Source organism: Chrysemys picta, chromosome 8 (genome assembly GCF_011386835.1).
Source record: "Chrysemys picta bellii isolate R12L10 chromosome 8, ASM1138683v2, whole genome shotgun sequence".
NCBI classification, from domain to species: Eukaryota; Metazoa; Chordata; order Testudines; family Emydidae; genus Chrysemys; species Chrysemys picta.
The window spans coordinates 27,232,282-27,248,649 of NC_088798.1; the positions used below are offsets into that span (position 1 = coordinate 27,232,282).

At 36.7% G+C, this 16,368-nt stretch overlaps 1 protein-coding gene across 38 annotated transcripts in view; it reads left to right on the forward strand.

Moving 5' to 3' along the window:
- Nucleotides 1-16,368, forward strand: part of ADGRL2 (adhesion G protein-coupled receptor L2) — a 470,630-nt gene that overhangs the window by 397,281 nt on the left and 56,981 nt on the right. For all 38 annotated transcript variants that reach the window (XR_010589665.1, XR_010589664.1, XM_065554079.1 and 35 more), the window contains one exon: nt 10,963-11,072. Coding sequence is in view for 36 of the 38 variants with exons in the window: in XM_065554079.1 (XP_065410151.1) it covers nt 10,963-11,072 (110 nt within the window). In the remaining 2 variants the exon portion in view is untranslated. The remainder of the gene's footprint in view (nt 1-10,962; nt 11,073-16,368) is intronic.

The window sequence follows — 16,368 nt, forward strand, 5'->3', positions numbered from 1 at the left end:
TCTGTTTAGCTGCACACCTGAATCACTGCCATAACCCTGTGAAATCAGCAGATACCTAGTGATGGCACAGTGCCTTTGTTGATGAAAATCATAACCAAAAAGGGGTGTTCTCCAGGGCAGGTTTACTAAAAACAATTTATTCTTTTTCACCCTGTAAAACTCATCTTACATGCAGGTTCTTTTGCATTATTACAAACTCTAATCCTCTGAGTGGGTAATTAACGGACCAGAAAAGCCATTTGTGGAAAGGAAGAGCCATAAGGGTGAAAAATATTTCTCCACTGAATGATCTTTAAGGAGTAAATAATTACAAGAGCGAGAGGTTTGGGATGACCAACCTAAATCTGAGTATAATTAGGAGGAACACAGTCTGGAAATTGAAGCACTTGGCATGTGCAACAATTCTTATATCATAAGACTAATTAAATATTTAAAAGCGAAAATACTCTCACTATTTGAAGAAAAATAACCTGCCACAAAAGGGTCGCTAACTTTGCAGATAATTAGCAAGGGTTATGGGGGGAAGAATATCACAGATTGGCTCCAAGGTTCCTTTGCAAGGTCATATCTTATTATGCTGTATCTTTTATATGTTCTGGTAACAAGTTTCTTGCTAATTTAATCTAACTAGGGCATCCCATAGCGATTTCCCATTTCCCTTGTTAAAAATGTGATCATTTCTCTATGTGCAAACTGCAGTAGGTGAACATTTTTATACATAATTGCTCCTAATTGATACAGGTCAAATATTTTTTTTAATTATTCAAGAGGAAGTTTTGAAATTACGAACACAATATTGATGTTTAAAGATCAGTTAGGTATTTTTAATTTTGGAATTATGCTTTTCTTTCCACTGTATAGTGAGACCTGGTGACCCGGTGAATTCAACCTGGTCTCAGTGGCCTGCTCTGTACGTAAATAAGTCTTACTGTCTTACTAAAACTAATCTACATTTATGTTGAGTGTGCAATTCTACAAACGAGAGTTGTGCTAGATTAATAAGACCCTGAGTGAGTCAAACCTAATTTGCATTAAACTGATGCAAAGGTCCAGTCAAATTGTAAGGAATTATCAAAGTGCCTGAAGTATCAGAAGTTGTATTAACAAATAGCCATTGTAACTTTAAAATTGCTTATATTAGTAATAAAGGGGGATTTGAGGGGCAATTTTAAGATGTATTCAAGATCTGTATGTTAACTTGTAGAATAAATCTATGCATACTTTCATAATTTATGGTACAATACATATTACTCAGAGAATCACATTAAAGCGAGTAGGAAGCAGTCTTAAATTGTAAAACTTTTAACTACATTATGAAAATGGTAAATGCCAGCCCATGGATAAAAAAGAATTACAGGGTTGCAGAAATGAGCATAAAATAATTTTTACTATCATCCGGTGCTTTTTATCTTTGTGTGTTCATTACAGTACTAAGCATGAGAGGGAGAAATTGGGGTTAGGTTCCCCCCCCCTTCCCTACACTTTTTGTATTTTGTACTATAGTGTTGTATGTTAGAAATTAATATTAGAATGTAATTTGACTACATGAGCACCAAATCCTCTTCTGAAACCTGCATAGCTTCCAAAAGACAATGCCTGCACCTAAAACAGTGCCGTTTTTTGTGAGAATCCTGGTAAGCATTAGCCTGAATATCTGCATATGCTCGCCCAAGTAGAGGTGTTACTCTAAAAAACTGGCTTACTTGCCCTATTAACCAGGGGAAAAGAGTTGGAAAAAAAGACGGGGAGAAAAATTATCCAGTACCTGTGGGGAAGGACAAATGAGGATAATCTGTGTCACTTACTCAAATACTTTGATAATACTTAGCTTACATAGCTAGATAAGCACACCTGTGTGTTATTTACTCCTTTTCAGTGGTGAAATGGTTTACTTGAGTGCTTTGTACAGAGCACCCCACAGCGTCTGTTAACCAGGGTCTGCTTATGCTTAGGTTTGTCCTTTACCAAACTTACACTGCCATTCTCCCTATGCTGTGCCCTCACTTGCAACAAATAAAGTAAAATAAACATGTGTGTTTTTATTCCAGCTCCCCCACCCCAGCCAGAAATGCAGCGGAAATCCTATTTAGTACGTAGCTGATTTCTTCTTCATGCTGTCACACTTCCCTTTTTTTGTTTGCATGCACAGCTAGAATTCATTGCAAGAATTTAGCCCAGGAAAATAAAAGAGGAGATGGTCTACTTAAGATCATTCTTCGTCTGAGGACTAGAGACGATTTTCTTTTATATTAGATTTATAAGTAACACCTAAAATTACTATACGTGAAAGATATTAAAGAAAAAGGAATTATTTTATTTTGTGTTCTTTCTATATCTGACTACACTTTGTGTATAGTTAGTTTCACTGTATCTCCTGTATAGAGCATAGCCAGTTAGATCATCAATGTCCCCTGTTTTAATAGGTCTTTTCCACAGCAATAAGGGAGAGAGAAACATTTCTTAAAAATAGGAAAATGTGTTTGTAAAACCACATAATCGGGAGAGAAACTAGGGATAGATGAAATACCTGAAAATCCTTTTAACTCATGTTTTAATTGGCTTGATATCAAGTTTATGGTGTCCCTGTAGTACTGGCATTCACGTCAATAAACAAAGCTTAAAAATAGGAATGAATTGTGGCAAGAGTAATCTAGCTGATAAATTATCTGTGAGTAATTAAGAATAGTTTAAAGTTTCCCGTTTCTAACATTTGGCTGCTTTGAATTTTGAAAACATGAATTCTAAAAAGCAGCTAGATCAACACATTAAAAATTGTTAAAAGTGTGAGGTTGAAATCAAGAAAAATGATGCTTACTTCAGCATACAAATCTAATATGCATCTATTGATATTGAATCAGAGGAGATAATCCTATGAAGGAGATTGTGGGAGATACACTTTTTCTTGTAATTTAACAAATTTAAATGTTTATCCTTCAAAGCAATTGTTAAATCTTACCAGTTTTAATCCTGAGAATCCTACAAGATTACAATGCAATAGGCAGCAGATATTACTTATGAATTATGACTTCATATTTATGTGACAAATGGGAACGTTACTATGGAACATCTCCTTTTGCCATATTAATTACACAGCATTTAGCTTCCTAATGTTATGTTGACTTAGTAATTAGTAAGACTCAACAAATCATCAATATTATATTTTTCTCAACCCAGTAGTGTCAGAATTGTGGATAGTAATCAACTGTCTCAAAAAAAAAAACTGAAAAAAATGTATTATTTCAAAATGTTTTTTCATTCAGACCGGCCAAGGAGTGATGTAAATTGTGAGACCAGCAATGTGAGTCTGCAAACCAATTTCTGGGCTGCCTTAATAATGGTTTAAGAGTCAGAAAGATCTCTAACATTTAAGCAAATTGCTAAGGGCCAAATTCTGTTCTCATATGTGCACATCCATCTCCCATTTTTCTTCTGATTGTTAAAACCAACATCAAAGCAGGTCGATTTCTGGTTTCCCTTTGAGCTGAGTAAAGTGGGTGCTATTTTCCTTTAAAGGAATAATCTTAGGGATTACTATCTTGCAAACGAAGGAGTCCTATACACAGTAGTAAGAAAATTGCCAGTGAGGCATACTTTACTTTTAAAAAGCCAGGTATGCAGTCGCATATCAGTCTGTCAGAGGGTTGTGCTTTGCAGGCAGGGGGAGATGTTCACCCTCTTTGCATGTGTTGACTGTTGTATTGTTACTATTTCTATAGCAACATTGATGTTGCAACAATGACTGCCGCACACCTCTTAAACCTGAGCTCAACGGCCAAAACTAATATTGGTTCTTTAGGGCTTTCTTTCTTGACAATTTCTCTTTTGGGATTAGGATAAGCTCAGTTTATCAACTGTTTAGGTATCATATCTAGCATGTAGTAAAGTATTAGTCATAGCATGTAGTAAAGTATATGTATTTTTAAAACGTTGGATCCCAGGAATATAATGTTCTTGCTACTTTGTGTTGTCTATGTAACTTTCTACGGCTAAATTAGAAAAAAACTAGCACTTAAATTGTGCTTGACATCTTCAGAGATGTTTGGCAGTCCTGCAAAGACTTATCTTCCTCCATAACTTTACTCACGAGAGTCGTCCCAGTGACTGCATATAGAGCCTTGACTGCAATGGGACTTCTTCTAGTGTGTAAAGTTAATCATGTGCATAAGTTTTTGCAGTATCAGTGCTTTAATTAATTTCTGTTATCCCCACATCCCTGACAACTTATTTAAATTGATATTCCCATTTTACAGCTGAGGATACTAAAGCAGTGTGGATAAGTGACCTGTTGAAGACACAAAAGCAGTCGTTGTCAGAGCTGGAATTAGAATTTGGAAGTTGCTGACTTGAGTCAGATTCTCAAAGTATTAGTCATGCGTCTTCCCATGTAAAGTAATGCTAATGCTAATATTTGAATTTGAATTTTTTCAAAAACATTGTGTACATACATGTAATTTACATATTAATATTGGGAAAGTTAGCACGACCATTGTGCATGTGAAAATGCAAGTGCATTGGATATCTCAATTGCAGGCCCATCAGGAGTATCTCTAAAGCTAGGCTCTGGGTCTGCACTATTTTTTCTATTTAAAAGGATGTTGTTGCACTGCAACATGTGGGATATATATCTGCTTTGGCCATAACACATCCATCAACCCCATCCAGTCTTCATTACCTGAGGCACAAGGGGTGGGGAAATGAGCAGGAACAGCATGAGAAGCAGCTACTCACTCAACTCAACTCAGTCTGCTTTCATCCCTCAAGTGGATGAAAACAGGCTGCTGTAGGCAGTATGCAGGACCATATTACCATGCAAGATAGAGCCCTATAAATTATTTAATCAATTTGTCATCAGAGCAAGGCACAAAGAAATCTGATTTTCAGTTTCAAAAACATTTTAAAAATAGTTTTATTCCTTTATCTGTTTGTCAGTTAACTGTTTTGTATGCTTGTGTCTTCTGTGTACTGATGATGACTGCTCAGTATTACATATTTACTTCATGAAAAGTTGCATTCACAAAAATATCCAGAATTAAGAATACATGGACAAAAATATTCTGATAACCTCAGAGTTTTGACCTGAACTTTTGTCCTCTTTGACATGCCATTGATTTTTTTATGGTACATTATTATACTTGTTAGATTATATGCTCAAAACACAAAGCTTTAGAAAGAGAAGTTAATAAATGGGAATTATTTCCTATGTCCGCTAAAAGGAACTTTATAGATTATATTTAAATACGACCTCCCCTTATTCAAGCTGTGTGAGCCATCTAATGTTAAAGTCATGCCAGTGTATGACTTTCCAAATTTCAGTACTACTTTAGTTTTCCAGTTCTGCCATGATATACCGCGCTTTTCGTTTTAATGCTGGAGTATTTGTTCAAGTCCGCAGATTTTGCATTTTTAATCTTCCTTAGAACAGTAGTGAATAATGGCCCCTGGCAGAAGATAATGAAATTTTCTTAATTTATATTTTCAAGCAGAAGCCTCAATTGAAAATGGCATTCTATGGCCTGGAGACATAGCTCTAGTGCATGTTTCAGGGGAACTGTAATAATAATGCAATGCCAACAGTGACGGGGAATGATAGGACAGTGAAGAAGTAATTTAAGGAAGAAAAGAGAATGTACGAAAGCTTTATTGTAGCATATCTAATGATCTGCTGAAGATTCCCAATGGCTTTTGGAGCATGACAGAAGAAACTAATGTTATCTTGCCAAAACAGAAGCCCCTGCTTAATCAGCAGAATAAGACTATTGATTAAAACACCTCACACAATACATTACACAAGGAATCTCATCTCCATACTTTGCACTTGGTAAAGTATAATAATGAGCATAAGATAATCAAAAGAAGAGCAGAAGCAATTTGTTGGGAATTGTACAAGTCAAGATTAGAGTTTAAATGCAAACAAATTAGCATGGAAAGTACGGCTGTCTTTAAAGCTGAACACATGAAGGTAACATATAGTACAGGAAGAGATTTGTGGTGGGTAAAAATACTTGCTGCAGCCATACTGCTACTTGTTTCATTTACCATTTTCTCTCATTTTCATCTGATGTGTGAAGGAGCCATTCCTACATTTGTACAATCATCCTCCTGAGGTGAATGGAGTTCAACATTGTTCTGTAACTGTTAATTTAACTCTGTGTTTGATTTCAGATTACCATAAGTGACATCTCTGCATTATGAAAATTTAACCTTTTCATTCATACTAAAATGATAGTGAAAAAGCAGTGGTAGAGTACACAATTACACCTTAACATTATATTCCAGCAGGCTAGCGTACTACTTACATTTCCTCCTGGAAAATTCTTTCCTTTGTTAACATAACGGGCTAGGTAGTCATTCCTTCAGCGTTGCAGTTAATCTCTGCTTAACTAGGGTTTCTAATTTAATTCATATACTAGTCTTTACAAATCAGTTATCACTGCATTTATATAAAGTCTTGCACAAATCAGGTTTATTTGCTTTTAAGTGACAAATTCATTGTATCATAAGTCTTTGTAAATATTGTGGGTGCCTTAAAGGTTACTGTTAATCCTTAATTATTTAGAGTGACAGTCTCTGGAGGCTAAAATTAATTTTTCTTGGTAATTATTAATATTTTATATACATTTTTATGTTGAAAATTTAAAAGGGTGTTATTCCTGTTCACTGGAAAAAACCTGAAATGTTCAGGAAGGAGTGGGATTCATTACAAGTGTTTTTCTTTTAAATGCTTTTCTCAGCAAACTAGAAAATAATTAAAGAGCGCCATCCTTAATTCCTGATATAACATCTTACTTATTCTTGTACAAGTTAATAAAATGAAATAATAAAATAACAGTGAACTCCAGCTCCTTAGGAAGTCAGTGGAAGTTGCAGGTGAGTCATGCAGCCTAGGAATCAGACTCTTAAGAGTCTTAAGGATGCATAGTATCTCCCCTCTTTGTTTTCATTGTGGTGTATTTAACAAAGATTAAAAAAGCGGGAACTGCATACAAAAGTGGTGGTTAGCAGAAATTAGTCTTTGTGCTCAGATGATGCTACACTGAGGGCTTGTCTACACTTATAGTGCTGCAGCGGCAGCACTGAGTGGTGATGCTACCTAAGCTGATGGGAGAACTTCGGTGTAGAGCCTTCGCCTCCTCGAGAGGTGGTAGCTGTGTTGAAGGGAGAATCCCTCCTGTCAACATAGCACTGGGGGTTCGGTCCATATAACTGTCACTCAGGGGTTTGGAAAATTCATGTAAGTTGGTAGTGCAGACCAAGAGGGGGGGAAGGATAGCTCAGTGGTTTGAGCATTGGCTTGCTAAACCCAGGGTTATGAGTTCAATCCTTGAGGGAGCCACTTAGGAATCTGGGGCAAAATCAGTAGTTGGTCCTGCTAGTGAAGGCAGGGGGCTGGACTTAATGATCTTTCAGGGTCCCTTCCAGTTCTTTGAGATAGTTATATCTCCATATAAAAAAATTTCAGACTGTTTAGGCCTGTTAATTTTTAAGGGACCTTCCAATATAAAGTCCTAATGTGTTTTTAAAAATTAAAATTTTGGGATATATAAAAAATCAGAGAATTCACAAATGAGCATCTGAAAAATATGTAAGGGAACTATAAATGTAGGTGGACACAGAACACTCAAATACTCCCACATTCCAGGAAACTATACAAATTTAATGACTTGCCTATAGCTAGAACAATTTTAAAATAGATTTGGATAGATGGACCAAGCTAACATTATACTGGTTAGAAAAGACGACATCGGTTACAATGAATGTACTTCAAGTTAATTATTAATGACACTCCTTCTCTAATGGTGTCTAATACATTTTTACCAATTGGCAGTACCTTTATTTCCATATTTATTTGAGGTTGGAAAACACTGTGAGCTAGCAGCTTTCAGAATAGGGTTTCTCTCTCTCAACAGGATGGCAGGTGAAGGAGAGGAGAGCAAGACAGAGAGACTTTGTTGCACAGCTGCTAATAGTGTAATAGAATTTGGCTGTGTATTACACACTCGATTCTCATGGCATCTCAAAATGATGAAGTAGTAATTAGAGTGGTGACTATGTACGTTTGGTATTCCTTTTTCTACTTCCCCAGTCCCTCACACAATGCATAAGAGAACAGGAAGGCCCTAATTTGGAGAGTGCATGGAGGGCCAAAGGCACCTACACTGTGTGTTCTCCAGCATTGATTCATAAGAGTATATTTCCTCTCAGTAGCTCTCTATACAGAGCCTCAGCAATGTGTGGCTCAGCGACCAACAGGGATTGGGTATGAGTTGGGATAAGCCACACTTTGTAACATGTTCTCCACACAATGTATGTTGTAGTTTGTGAAAGATATTGCATTGCCCCTTTGAGCAGCTGTAGCTAGTGCTCTGTGGTTTTCACTCAGAGAATCAGGATGCATGTTGGTTGGGCAGGCAGCCTTCAGTAGCATGGCAGGTGTGTGGGGCAGGGGAGGGAGGGCAGCACAAAAGCAACAGGGGTCTCCACATAGCTCCGTGTGGTGTTCTCATGGTTCAACAGACCATGCAAGAAATCCTGGCCATCCCCCAATCCTGTGCACAACCACCAGCTTCCTGGTGTTCAGAGGAAAATGTACTTGTCTACTACTTCAAAAGCCACACTAGTGAAGTTAGTAGAGTCCTGGCTTCTGGGTTTACTTGGCCAGGAAAGAAGATGGCTCACTGTGACACACACAGTTCTGCACTACCATTTGAATGGTATAGTCCTCAAATAAGAAAAATATGTTCCCATGATTTCTTAAGTTATACTTGCTTTACCAATTTAGAGATATTATGAATTAAAGAACAGAATGATCTCACACCTGTTTGTAGTGGATAGCTGTGGAAAAGCATTGACACAAGATGGATTACCTTAGCTTGCAACCTCGTATTCAGGAGTGTGGGAACTCACAGTAATAGAGAAGTTGATATACAGCTGGAGTCAAAGGCTAGACTATTATTTTAAGTTCTGGCTTTCTGGCAACAAACTGGCAAATGAAATTTAATGTGGATAAATGTAAAGTAATGCACATTGGAAAAAATAACATACGATATGATGGGGGCTAATTTAGCTACAACTAATCAGGAAAGAGATCTTGGATTCATCGTGGATAGTTCTCTGAAGACATCCATGGAGTGTGCAGCGGCAGTCAAAAAAGCAAACTGGATGTTAGGAATCATTCAAAAAGGGATAGAGAATAAGACGGAAAATATCTTATTGCCCTTATATAAATCCACGGTACACCCACATCTTGAATACTGCATACAAATGTGGTCTCCTTATCTCAAAAAAAGATATACTGACATTAGAAAAGGTTCAGAGAAGGGCAACTAAAATTATTAGGGGTTTGGAATGGGTCCCATATGAGGAGAGATTAAAGAGGCTAGGACTTTTCAGCTTGGAAAAGAGGAGACTAAGGGGGGATATGATAGAGGTATATAAAATCATGAGTGGTGTGGAGAAAGTGAATAAGGAAAAGTTATTTTCTTGTTCCCATAAGAACTAGAGGCCACCAAATGAAATTAATGGGCAGCAGGTTTAAAACAAAAGGAAGTTCTGCTTCACACAGCACACAGTCAACATGTGGAACTCCTTGCCTGATGAGGTTGTGAAGGCTAGGGCTATAACAGGATTTAAAAGAGAACTATATAAATTCATGGAGGTTAAGTCCATTAATGGCTATTAGCCGGGATAGGTAAGGAATGGTGTCCCTAGCCTCTGTTTGTCAGAAGGTGGAGATGGATGGGAGGAGAGAGATCACTTGAGCATTACCTGTTAGGTTCACTCCCTCTGGGGCACCTGGCACTGGCCACTGTCGGTAGACAGAATACTGGACTAGATGGATCTTTGGTCTGACCCAGTATTGCCTTTCTTATGTTCTTTATTCAGTTTGCTAACAAACAAAACTCACCCATGAGAAGATGAGCCAAGCTCTTTTCTTTTTAGACACCAAACTATCTGACCTTTTACTTTCCTGTTTCTTTTCATAGGACACTTAAGAAAATAAAGAAAAACACCTTAAGTTTCGCATAGCTCTGGTGAATCTATCTGATGATGTTGCCTTTCAAATGCCAACCTAATGTTTCTTCTATATTTTTAAATCTGAACAACAGTCTAAAACAGTTGCCAGTTTTAACCATTACTATTTTTTGTACAAAATAATTTAAAAAGCAGTTGTTCCTGTCTACCACGAAAGCTTTTGTGCAAAGTTCTATCTAATGGCACAATTCAGTAGGTTTCTAAAGTGATCTGTTAACTGTTTTAATAAAGAGCTTTTTTTTTTCTTGGAGGTTATTTCAGTTTAAACAACTCTCTGATGATTCAGCAGTTTTAACTGTTATTTTAAAATATCCTTATCAGGTCATTCTTTGCAGTGACTTCTCCTACTTCCTATAATCCAACAGAGAAATAGCCATGTTTGCAATGGGAAGTTTAGTAATATACTGATTGTTCATTAAACTTCCATGAGTGTGAAAGTTCATGTTCTTGATCTGTAGTAACCCCTCAAAACAAAATCACAGCTCTCTTTCGGTACAGAAAACAAACATTCAGCAGCATGTACATATCTAAAGAGCAAGGGAATTGGTTCTGGCATAAGCAAAGCAACGTCAAAACTATTCATATTGATTATTTCATGTTATTTTAATATGCAAACATCTCACATCAAAACAGTGCTCCCTATTGATTTATTACGTGCTTCATTGAGTATCAGTATGGAGCCAATGGGGTAGTTACCTCAATCAAAGGGGTGGAGTTAATATTTGGAGTAACATTGACTCCCAGATCTAAGGGTATGAAGCTTGAACTGAAATATTATCTTGAAACTTTATTTATGGATGTTAACTGATCTGATATTAATTATTTCTGTTTCCCTATTGATTGGATTGCCCAAGTATGAAAGGAGTCTGCTCTGTATTACACTAAAATCTCGTTTTAAATTAATTAGCTTACTTCTTGTTCCACTTACAGGTGCAACAACCGAACACAGTGTATAGTAGTTACTGGGTCAGATGTGTTTCCTGATCCTTGTCCTGGAACGTACAAATATCTTGAAGTTCAGTATGAATGTGTTCCTTACAGTAAGTACAAACTTTTTTTGTTCTTGTTCACTTCCTCCAGCCTTCACACTTAATGCTGGAGCGCTATTACATGCAAAAGAAGCATATGTTTATGGCCTACAGAACCATTATGCATGCAGAGCACTTACAGACTAGGGCCTCCAATTAGCTTCACGAAGTGTGGAAGGAAGCCATAGTGTGATGCTGGCCAAGTGTCTGTCTGTGTTCTTAAGTGTTTGGCTTTTAAGGCTACTGTTTTTCAAGAAACAAACTTGAATTAGCTATTCAGTAGGCTAGATAGAAATTTGTTCTTTTGCCCAGTACCAGTTGCTGACAAATTGGTTTGGCTCACAGTTTTCTAAAGAAGGAATTGACTTCAATTTTAATCATTATCAACTTGAAAGGCTACCTGCTGTGTGGTTACTTTGGGTGCATGACAGAACCCACTACAGAGGTATCAGAGGCAAGTGTCTCAGTTATTATTACTAAATTTTGAAAGAAAGCTTTGTGCTTTCAGGTTCAGGAGCACATTCACACGTGCACATGAATTCAAAATTAATAATTTATCATTAAATTGATAAAATATCTCTTAGTATCACATAGGAAAAAGAAATAGACATTCATCTTTAACATAAATAAAACAATCTGTTTTATGACTGGAAATAATCTTTCAAAAAGAATATTTTAAAATGTAATACTCAGAATGAAAAATCAGTAGTCCGTGGCACTACAGCAGTTTTGCACAATGTCCTTTCTAATGCCAGAATTCAGTAGTATTTAAAATTATAATTAAAATTGTTTTTTTAAACTGAAGAGTGTTTGAGTTTTTAAAAGTTCTACTAATTCAACACTCCCTACTGTTTTCATTTCCTCTTAAGGTCACTTTTTGGAGTGACTTCTCCCTCTTCCTTTAATCAAGCAGAGAAATGGCCATGCTTACAGTGTGAAGTTTAGCAATACAGTGATTGATCCATAAATTGTTCCAGTTGTTAAGGTTAATGTTCTTGATCTCAAACCAAAACTTTCATTTGGACAGGAAACAAAGCTTGTCTCAGATGCAAAAAACTCTCAAGTAGCAGAAGATACACATTGGAAACACAAGGGAATGAGTTCTGGCATAAGTAAAGCCATGTCAAAACTGTCCATATTGGTTTTTGCACATTATTTTGAAATGCAAACTTCTTAAATCAAAACAGTGCTCTATATTGCTTCACTACATTAGCTTTATTCAGCATCCGTTAAAGGCCAAACACAAATCACCACCTGTTTTCATCCCTGCTGTGTATTGCTGTGTCGTTGTGAAATGGATGCTTTATGATTTTTTTCTATACCTTTTGTAGGTTGGACGCCTACTTTATACACTACTCCTTGGTACTGTTCCTCCCGTGTGTAATATTGGTGACCCGTTGTAACCTTTCTTCTTGTCCCACTTTTGAGGAGTTATGTTTTATCCTGATCTAACCAATATTATTTTGTTTAATTAAAGTCACTTTTACTTTAGCACAATTTCTGTTCCCAAATTCCTAGAAAAAGGGCAGTGCATCTTATTCCAAAGCATGAGGTCAATCAAAAGCCGAGAGGTTATTTTTCCGTGGAGCCAGTTCCAGTAGCCCAATCTATAGAGAAAAGTATTATGCAAATATTATCAAACTTTAAAACAATTTTCTATGCTGTTTTAGGGAGACGTGTGGATATTCTTCTGATTGGGTATTCCTATCTACAGGGACTTTTTCTTTTTCAGTTATCAGAAGTATAGTGCCACAACGCAGCCTACGCTGATCTCTAACTTGTAGCCGTTCTATTCCTTAAAATGTTTGCTTTGTTTAATTCCATTGACGCCCCCCGTGAATTATTCTGTGTTAGTGTAACTCTGGACTCTGGATATAGATATAGATATATATTTTTTCCAAAGTGAAGATTAGGAAGTTGTAACTGCAGCTTGCCCAGTGGTGACACCAGGAGTAGTTACAACGTTGTCACAGGAATTATCCTATTGGCAACCCCCAGAAGCTTTGCTGAATCAGTCCAGATAAGCTTTACCATTCAAATGCTTATCCTAACCTTGTGATGTCTCACTATCCCTTCCCATTTTTTCTCTTCCCTCTTACTACTTCCCAACATCTATCCCTATATTTCCAAAACTACTTCTCTCTGATTCCCAACAAAAATGCATTTATCAGTTCTAGTGTTCTCTCCCTACTGGGCTGTGTGTGACTGCTCTATATGAATCTTCAGTACTCTGGGCCCTTTGTGGCACTTAAAAACACAGTGCTGGCATGTAGCATGCCTGAAATCCCAAGGTTTGCAAATTGCAGTTGGCCCAACATAAGAGTTGGACTCATGTTAGGTCCCCTAGTAAGGATTTCAGAAAGGTCGTCTAGGCCTTTTGGAGGTCTAGGTGAGGGAAGAGATTGCTGATCCTACATTTCAAACCTAAAACCAAAAAAAGTTCTTATTCCTGTTCTAATTTTCTGAACTGTCTCTTTTCCCTATCCCTTCACCCCCCAAATCTTTAATTATCACAAGATTTTTTTTTTTTTTTTAAAAAGCTATGAAATCTCATGGTTACTTCCATTCTGTCCATGAAAGAGTAAACATGGTTGATACTGTGAGATTTTGTGGTAAAAGTTATAGCTCTCTCTCACACATAGAATTTAATGTCTCACCCTTGTATAGTGTGTAGCATACTAGCTTTTCCATGTCTTGCTGGCCTTCATAAATACATAGCTACCTTGCTGACCATGCATATTGCTAGAGCTCCCTGGGTTCTGTGTTCATGGTCCTCATAACAAAATCCTTTATGAGAAACTTATTTTGTTTGCCTCTCAAAATTCATATCTATTGCTGATATTTTTCTAATCCTCTTCAATAAAAATGATCTTTTGGGATGCCCAGGTGAATCGCCATTAAAATGGAATTCTAAACAAATTTGATATGCATTGCTTTGTCCTAAAATTAGAGTGTTATTGATTGAATTACAGAGAAATTGAGAGTGCCCTACTTGACATTTCTCTCAATTATGCTGCACAATATATGTTGATACTTTGATTGAATAACAGAAGTCAGCCCTTGTAGGATTAATAAGCAAATCAGAAGCACTACTTTCTACATCTGTGCATGAAATTTTATTTTAAGCCTTATTTGGACTCAGGAATTCAATGGAAAACATTTTAAAAGTGTTTTATTTTCTCTCTCTATTGATTGGACTTTGAAGCGTTTGTTTACTTCAGTAAGCCCATCTGTCCCTGAAAAGCGTACAGCTGTACACAAATGTACTCAGAGCAGACATGCCATTAATGATTTTTGTTATCCGTGTCTTTTCACAACTGCCCTACTATTACTGATTCTAAGCAGGTACAATATTGCTCTTTGCTGAGGAATAAGCTTATGCATCATAGTTCACAGATGGAATCATCTGAAAGTCACTATCAGAATTGTGGCAACCTAGAAATTCTGTTCTGTTTACTTTGATAAGTCCATAACTACAAATAGCAGGAAAATAAGTGTGTTATCTGAAGATATATAAATGAACAAGGCTAGGAAAAATACCATTCATTTCAAAAACATTAACCAAAAAAAAGTTTCTAAATTGTCCCCTGAAGAAATATTAGATGGGTTCAGTCAGTGCTGTTCTCACATAATAACACAGGTAATGTTGTTAAATGAAACCAAAAATCCACAACCTTTTGTGGAAGAAAGAAATATGTTTCCTAGATAATACCATAATACTGAAGGTGTAATAGCTGTACAGGTAGTTTTCATACGCTTCTTTGGTATCAACAGATACTGTTATAAAGGAGTGGTACAACTGGCATTGTCCAGGTCATTTATTGAAACTGAAGGAACATACTTCAAAAGTCCCACTGACAGTGTGAACTGGTTTTTATGGCTAGTAATTATTGGGAGGCTATTTACTGGTTGGAATTTGGTTGTAACACCCTTCATGTAACTACATAATCTATTCCTTTAAACTTCTTTGGAAAAGAATTGCTTCAGTAATGTAACAACTCTGCTAATCAGGTTTGTTTTATGAAGCACTTTCCTTTAATGGTGTGTGTGGTGGTGGAGATGGTATTTGTTTTCAATGCTTCGTATGATTGTCTTTACATACTAGCTTGCTGTTTCGGGCTTAGTCGATGATGCTGGAGAATGCCTGAATGAGCTAAATGTTAATTTTTTTCTTCTCTTTTCTTCTTGCTTACTGTGCTTTTGCTTCTTCCTTCTAGATATTTTCGCTTGTTCCTTTTACTCTGATTTTGCAGTTCTAGACTGAGAAGTTACAGTATTCTCAAGATTAACATTCTGGGGAGGGAGGGGGAACCCCAAGGAAAACTAAAGGCAATGAGCCACTTCACTTACAAGAAAGAAAAACAGAACACTGACCTAGGGATTATAAGCATGCGCCCACACATGCGCTCATACACACGCCCACACATCCCTACCTGTGTATAATATATATTAATATTTCATTTTAAAAAAACAACTTGATAGGAATATACATTGCATATGGGAAGGGTATGTATATCATGCATTAGTGAAGTCATTCATTATTTATTCAGGTTCACTAAGTGAAACTACATGCCAACATATCGGTGTTGCCTCCTTAATCTACTAAAATGATTGATCCATGTTCACTTATGTAACTTTAGAATCTTTCTCCTGCTAGGTTTTCCTGTTGTCTGTTTCTCTTTATCCTATATAGTGCAGTTCTTATTCTCCCTATATTTAGCATCTGTTACTAATTTAATCTTAGATTAATAGTCAATTTATGTTAATCTTCTTTCTTTTTTCCTTGCACTTTTTTATTTTTCTTCCGATGCTTAAAATAGAAGTGGAGCAAAAAGGTAAATAACGTATACAGTCCAAACCCCAGCTCCTTGTTATGTGCCTTATGGATGTTAACCTCCTCCCTTCCCCTACCCACAACACTCTGATATTATGATAATCAGCAGGATCTCATAAGTACACCTCATAAAGAAGTCGACTGTTTGCAGTAAAGAGACTTGGTTGCTTAAAGTAGGTGGTGGGATATAGTGTCTGAAAAACTTGGGGCTGGAGGGGAGATTCCCTTGCTTTCTCTCTTTCCCTCTCTTTCTCTCATCCTTGGGTACTTTCCTGTTAATAAAATGTCATCTTGCCTGGCTTCCAGAACCCACTCCATAGCATGCCTTGGTTACAGGGTTTCCTGGTCTGTTTCATTCATTGCTTTGGTTGTGTTTTGTTTTCTCTGCTCCTAATTGCTTTCTCTATATACCTGATGATTTGTTTTGTTTCTTTATTTTTAATCGAGGCACCTCCTTTTTCAGCCTCACCACTT